Raw genomic sequence first — 7,803 nt, 5'->3', positions numbered from 1 at the left:
CATAGTAAGGAATTGCTGCTTTCATCAGAAACATTATTGAGGGAAAATGTGACTCATGGTAGAAATTCAATATAAGCAGAAACTGTGAGTGAGGCAGGAAGAAAAGCGAGAAAGAAATATTTTACAAAGAGAAAATGTACAGCTGGATTGTAAACACACAAAACTAAACACAGGTCTATGTGGGGGAAATGCTAAAGGCAAAAAAAAGTGCTTCATGTTCTGTTCCAGGCTAGGTAAATTTGAACTAGGTAAATGGTTTTGTACCATCTAATTACACACAGGTGCCCAGTCAAATATCTAAGTTTCAGTCAAATATCTAAGTTTCAGTCAAATATCTAACTTTCCCATGAAATTATAGATTTACTCATGTAATTTACTACTGCAATTTCCTAAGATACAAGAGCTTTTTTTTTTAAGCCTTTGCAAAAAAATATATTCTATTTATTCCTTGTGAAATAACTAATGTAATAGTCACAGATAACAGGATATATTTTGTTATGCCTAGTCCACTGTGAGCCCATTAATAAGAAAAGACTTTTGAAGTGTGAATTCTATTGTGGAAACCCTGTATTTCATTCATAATCACAATGGACAGGTTGTTCATGGACATTGAGATCTGAGCCATTAAAACCTGTATTACTTCAAAGCCACTTGTGAGTTATTTAAGTAATTGAAAAGTGTGTGTGTGTGTAATTTATTTGGGCCTTCTGAACATATAAAATAATCTGTATAATATATAAAGGCTTCTAGGTACATTTTAATATGAGCATTTTTAAAACAGTGGTCATGGTTGCTGTTTTCTATAGAAGAGAATGATACTGAAGGAAATAATCCTTCATCTGCACTAAAATACTTCCCTTAAATCAATCTTTTCAATATAAATTCTCAGGCACAAGAATGACCACTTACTGTCAGTACTATTTTCTCTGTCCTCATATAAAATTTGAACAGTCATCCATTTAAAAATAGCTTTTCTTGCACTCATGCCCTTGACTTTCCTCCTATCTCAAAAGCAACAGCAGCAAGAAATAGCAGAAGAACAGAGAAATACAAGGCTTCACAGTAGGCCCCAAGGATCTTAACTTTAATTAACCTAGAGGATCTTAATTTTAATTATTTTAACTTATGTTTGATTAATACAAATCTGTTCATATACAAGAATGGCAACAACAGGGAAAAAACCAGAAAAAATAAATAAAACATCCATGAATAAATAGAGATAATGTAAAATAAAGATTGGTTGAGATTGTGAATGAAAAGACATGCTATGGTGAATAAAAGTCAGTGAAAATGCAATTTTTTTAGAACAGACTTAGAATATTTAATTACAAAATTTACAAGCAGCATTTTGAGGAATTTAGTTATTGACTTAATTTAAATTAATACCTATTGCAGATCTGATTTCATTGTGAGAGATAAGGTACCATGCTAGATTAACAGTGGTGCGATAATCTGACTTTTCAAAACACAGCTCCTTCTCTGCATGTGTAATAGTGCTCAGCACAACTCAGTCTATTACAAGCAACTTCAACTCTCGTAGATAAAGAAAGGTTCCTAATGAACCACAACCATCTTGATTTGAATCCATCCTGAAATCAACTATTCTTGTTTGTAAGAATAAATATAATGGCAAGAAAACCTTATAAATAAATAAATAAATAACCACTAAATTATCTTTAGAAGAAACTCCAAAACACAATGATGCAGGTGTATAAAAACAATTGGAAACCCAAATATGGCTTTTTTATTGTGGGTAGATTTTATGCAACTTAAATGAAACAAATTAATAATTTTATCCTTCCATCGTAAAATAGGTGAAATAGTGTGGAAAATTTCACATGAAAATAATGTTTCATTTTTGAGAAATAAAAGGCCAATTGAAAATGGAAAAGGAAATTGAGAACTAAAAAAAAAATAAAATTCAGGATAAATTGTGTATATGAATGACTGAGGCACAGGAAAAAAATCTGCTATGGATTGCTCTTTATGTAAATAATCCTTTTTTTAAGGTCAACATGTAAGTGATCATATTTCTATTGTATATGAACATAAACAAAAGGAAGTTCTGAGAATAAAATTAAATTTCTAAATTCATTAGGTATCGATGTAGAACTGAATGCTAATGTCTATATTTGATTTTAGGTGTAATTCCAGAAACTTCTTGGTTTGGTCTCAGAAGCTTATGTGTATATGAATCAAAACTTGTAGAGAGGTAACATTTTTTTATTCAGCAAGTTGTTAGCATTAGAGAAAAATGAAGATGCTTGTCTCTGGAAAACTAATTGCAGTTCAAAAGCTAGTTGAGTAATATATCTGACTATATTAGTTAATACTGAAGATTTTGCAGATGATTTCTAATTAGGACAGAGAAGCATTTAAAATATTTAAAGTTGTATACTGAGGTTAGAAAACAAAGATCTCCACATGTGCTGATGATGTTAGAAGGAAAGACACAAGGAAACATCACAAGTAGGAGACTGTATGCATTTTTTCACCTCAAATGATTTCAAATGTTTCCACTAGGAAAATTCCTCTAACTACAGACAGAATTCCTTCTCAAAATTGCTAGTGACACAGGACTGTGAGGTTTCTACTTTTGAACCATAAAATATTTCCTAAAGGATCATCAAGGCTTTAAAGAAAAAGTAAAGTCCTGTTTTTAGAGCCTATGCCTCCCTTAACAGCAGAATTTCATATTCCATTAGTGACCTTAGGATTCTAGCTGATTCAGCTGAGCAGATAGAAAGCATCAATGTCAAATCTCCTGCCAAGGCAAAAGCTCAAAGTATCATTACTGCCAAAAATTATCAACCCTAAAGAGAAGCACAGATGACACTAGTATATTTGCCATATGAACTTTATTAAATCAAATGGTCTAATTTTCCTTATTTCATTTGCATTTACTCTAAATTCCCCACTTGCAGTTATTCTCAGTCATAAGTGGAAAGTCATAAATTGGCAGCTATAATCAGGCTGATTTGTTTATGTACAAACAACAGAAATAAATAAAATGCAGTGTTTTTATCTCTTTTAAAATGTTAAAAGAGGCTCTATAAACTGTTTTGGTCATGGTTCATTTCTTCTATGATGTAGTGAAGGAACAGTACCAATTTTCAAGCTTTACATGAGCTGAGGTTTACTTTTAGGTTTGTTCTGCTTCCTATTGTAGAGCAATGGCTGAGTCATTATGAATAAAACTCAAATATCCAGACTTTTCTACCTTTGCCCTTCAGTAAAAACCAAGCTGCCTGTTTAAACATGATGACAATAATCCATTTGAAAACAAGACTTGAACAGAAAGAATTCATATTACTATTGATTTTTCCCTTTTGAAATACACACTTTAAAGGACATCAAATGTACTTCTGCAGTCAAAACTCCTGTGGCCATGAAATCTGTTCTTGTATTCCCTCCTGCTCCTTCTGTAGAGCTGTCCCTTGATTACCCAGTCCTCCTGGACACATTCCTGAAAACAGCCCCTGAACTTAATATTCCTCATTCCCATATTTGTGCCTGCAGCAGCCTGATTCTTTTCCTTCTTCACTGACTGTGAACAGTTTTCATGATTTTATAGGGCATAAACAATCTTTCTCACTTCCAAACTTCTTCAAGTTTGTGATCAACAGAGTATTCACTGTGTAAATCATGAAGGTATCATTCTCGTTGTCTGATAGAAAAATAATGATTTCACAGTCAGTAAAATCCTAAGCAATGATGGCAAAGTCATGGTTGTTTTATGACCACAACGCAGGCACCAGCTCTTCCAATATTTAGGGAAGCCATCTGAAAAAAAACAACAAACAACAAACACCACCAAAACCAAGTTAACTGAACAGGAACAAGCCATGCAGATTTCCGAAGTGCTGCGTCAACATTATTCTAAAATGGCCAAAATTAAATGGTCAAAACGAACATAGACTTCTAAAAAGAAACCACCAAAACCCCACAATATCTCACTACTGTAGTTTTAAAGTCACATCTAACAACTTACACTTGAAAGTGTGAGAACAGAAGAAAAAAAACCAACACAACAAAACAAAAGCTGTCATCAATTTTTTTGAACTGCTGATACACAATGAGTTTCTATAATCTGTAGATTGTAGCTGATCCTTCCATTTTAGTCCCTGAGGTCAAGACTACCAGTACCAAACTTGCATGGTTTCAGCATTCCTGAACAGGTTCAAATACCCTTTAGAGTAAGTTTGGCAGTTTTAGACACTATCCAAGACAACACAAGGATGAATAACTTTAGGAGACAATCTTGCTGAAACTAACACAGTAGAGTAAGTTTATATGTGCAAAAATGATAGTAATGAAAGTACACTGTAATTAATAGTACTGTATGTATCAAAGCAGAAGTGTTACATGTTTCCTATCTGTCCAAATGTTGTTATTCATAAGGTTTTTATGTGGAGTGTTGGATTTGGGGAAAAGACTATCTAAATAGATGTTTTGTTTCTTACCAAATGTCATAAGAATGCTTTCTTGTAATTTAATTAACAGTATATAAGAAAAGGTGGGGTTTTGCATTAACTTTACATCATGTATGTCCATCTTTAAGCTTGACACCAGAAGTCTACCTTTATAATCATAAAAAGAAATTGAATTTTTTAAAAATTATAATACATCTGGCTTATTTTAAATTATTATTTTAGAATAAGGTCATGCTTTCAAAGCATGTACTTTTCTTCACTAAGTTTAAAGGGAATTTAGGGCGATTGATTCAGATATAAATATTTACACTGGTGGAACAAATTTCTTTCCCAGAAAGTTTTAAAACAGAATTCATAGCAGAAATTGTTGAAATAATCCTTTGTTTCTTTTTAAGTCTTTGCTATGAATCCAAATCTTTCCAAGCACTACACTGATATAATAAAATACATTCCTTTTAAAACCAAATCATGAGTTGCCAGCTTCTTGCACTATACCACAATTTCTGTTATACATACTAATTCTTACATGGTTCAACATTAGGAATGTACATATAATTAAACATTTCAAAATATCCATCAAAAAGAAGAAAATATAATTGATCAATGAAATGAAAACTTAGCTCTCTATATAACATACACAATTTTTCATATGAAGGACCTTCAGGAAATTCTATCTATGAAGTAAAATTCCAGACCGATTTTCATATTCTTTATGACATTTCTTCTGGGTGAAGAAAGACGAAAAAAATTAATTTGCTAAAAAAATTGATCAGAAGAGAAATTTATCTGCAAAGGGAATATGATAACATTCCTAATAACCTCTTATTCTATCCTTTTCCAATGTCTTGGAATCTAATTCTCTCTTTCTTGTATTCAGAGGGCATTCCTGACATATCTGGTAAAATAGAAAAACTGTTTTTATGCCTATGGCTACATCAGATAGTATACAGTATTTTAAGAAAAGATTTTATGTACAACTATCAAAACATGTCACAGATGGAAAAAAAAAACCAGACTTTAAGATTACCTGTGTCCATTCATTAGTTTGAGGATCATATGCTTCCATAGTGTTCAGGTATGTTTGACCATCATAGCCACCTACTGCATATAATTTGTCACCAAGGAGACAGACACCAACAGCATCTCGAGGCATACTCAGTGGAGCCACCATTGTCCATGTATCAGTTTTTGGATCATACCTGAGTAAAGAGAAAGTGAATGCCCAGGGTAGAAGATTTAAGTGTCAATTCATGCTGATCTTCACTTGAATGTAGTCTTTTCCTTGGGAAGGAAATCCTTTTGCATCCTTTCCAAAAATGTCCTTTCTAACAGCAAAAAGAAATCTGATTTATTGTGTTTCAGTTCACATTGCTGAATGCTTCTTAGGTGCTTTTGGTCAGCTAACCTTTGGCATGAATTAAAATATTTGTCACATAAGGTGTCACAAAAAGAGATTTGAGAAGGATATAAGAGCAATAGCTCTAAGCATATGTATTTGTATTTATATATTTTTAAAAAGATGATTTTTGTAGCATATTAACAAATATTGTTTCTAAAACTGTATATATTAGGCTACATTTTTTATTTCTAAAATTATACTATACATTGTTTATAGCCAGAAAAGCTGTCAAGAATTCAGGGGATATGCCTAACTGCATTAGATTTATATTCTTCTCCTGGTATCTGTTCAATGTAGATTAGTTAAGACATAACTGTCACAACCGAGGGGAAAAAATCCTTTAGCATAATGATAGTTATTTAAAAATTAAAAATTTATCCTAAGCCATTAATTTATATATTCATTAACAACACAAAAAACTAGTTAATGTTAGAAATCAAATGTACCCATTTTAGACAGCCATAAATAAGAAATTAATCAACTTTTCATAGTCCCACTCAGTTTGCTACTAGACATCTTTGATTAAGGACATATTAGATTAAACTAGATGTCTCATTTTGACTAATATTACTAATAGAATACAGAATCACTATATGATAGAATTAATTTAATCTATCCTTAGACATCTCTATGTAGTAGAGCCACTTAATAATCAGTGGAGAAAACAAACATAAAGGATACAAATCCTTTGAATCATTTGCTTAAGTATAAGGTAGATCACACTTCGAACATGGTAACTGCTCTAGAAGAATTATTCAGGAATTCTAATTACTATATTGTTCTACAAGATTAGGCCTCAAACCACTTTCTCCTACAACTTCAAGAGAAAGAATTAGCTCTAAGTTCATTTTATGGAGGGGAGTCATGTTCTTTCAACATATTTTCTTGTACTTTAGCCTTTATTAACTAGAAGCTTCTAATCCTGCAGTAAATTGTATATACATATGTTTTATAAAAAAGAAAATTCTGGACGTTTCCTAGAGAGGTTGAGTATAAGGGTACCTGTAACTGTTTCAGTTATTCATATTTTCAATGGGCAACTACTAGGAACTCTTCTTGAAGTCTTATATTATATTTGCACACCAGAACATTTTCAATATTTTGAATATAAATATTGCAACAACAGTGCTACATTGATTTACTTTAACTGCCTTTTGGTTCATAAATACAACCTTTAACCTTGATTAAATTGCTCTGCACACATAAATACAAATTAGGAAACAAAAATATCTTACCTACAGCCTGCAAATTCTTCAGAAAATAAGATGTTAACATTTTATGTTCAATTTTTAATGTCTCAAACACTGTTCAATTGATTGTATCATCATGTTAATTTTATTTTCTTTCTTTTGATTGTATTCATTTTACTTATTCTTTCATTTTGCTATCTTTCCTTAAGAATTTTTGAGTTACATATCTAGACATGTGAAAAATCACTTAAAACTGGAAATTATTTTAAAAGAATGCTTGAGTATGTAAAAGGGAGATGCATATGTAAAAAAAAAATGGAATGTTTTTTTTCAAAGACTGTGTGACATTTTTCAACAACAGTATTGTATGCCTCTAGCTGAGTTTCCCAAGCAGTGAAATGCACCAGCACGCAATACATCTTCACTTGCCTAAAGGCAATACATTTTAAGAGAGACTTTGATACACTACTCTTGAATTACAAAGACCAAGGTGAGGAGGTGCCAAAGCAGGGAAACCACATCAATTGACAAGTTTAGGCTTGCCTTTTTTTAAATATATAAACAGTTATACAAGGTTAAACAGAATCCTTATAATTCAATTCTGTCAACAAAATAGAACTGAACAAGAACTTTTTTTTTTTAATTGCCAGAAGAATGTCTGAGATTTCTTATATCCTTTCCTCTACTACAAATCATTGTACATTTAATCTTTATAATAACTAGGTATGCCCTAAGGTGAGAAGGGTTATGACAAAAGTTCCTGAATGTGTAAAGAAATCAA

At 31.7% G+C, this 7,803-nt stretch overlaps 1 protein-coding gene across 1 annotated transcript in view; it reads right to left on the bottom strand.

Annotated features, from left to right (window-relative positions):
- Positions 1-3,183: 3,183 nt before the first annotated feature.
- The window catches only part of KLHL1 (kelch like family member 1), a 210,684-nt gene continuing 206,064 nt past the window's right edge, over positions 3,184-7,803 (bottom strand). The window contains exons 10-11 of the mRNA XM_054163103.1: positions 5,461-5,632; positions 3,184-3,783 (exon numbers count right to left, since the gene is read on the bottom strand). Of these exons, the coding sequence (XP_054019078.1) occupies positions 3,724-3,783; positions 5,461-5,632 (232 nt within the window). The 3' untranslated portion in view covers positions 3,184-3,723. The remainder of the gene's footprint in view (positions 3,784-5,460; positions 5,633-7,803) is intronic.

This window comes from Dryobates pubescens, chromosome 7, assembly GCF_014839835.1.
Source record: "Dryobates pubescens isolate bDryPub1 chromosome 7, bDryPub1.pri, whole genome shotgun sequence".
NCBI lineage: Eukaryota > Metazoa > Chordata > Aves > Piciformes > Picidae > Dryobates > Dryobates pubescens.
Note: the sequence above shows the minus strand (reverse complement) of the source record. Positions and strands in the feature narration are given on the sequence as shown.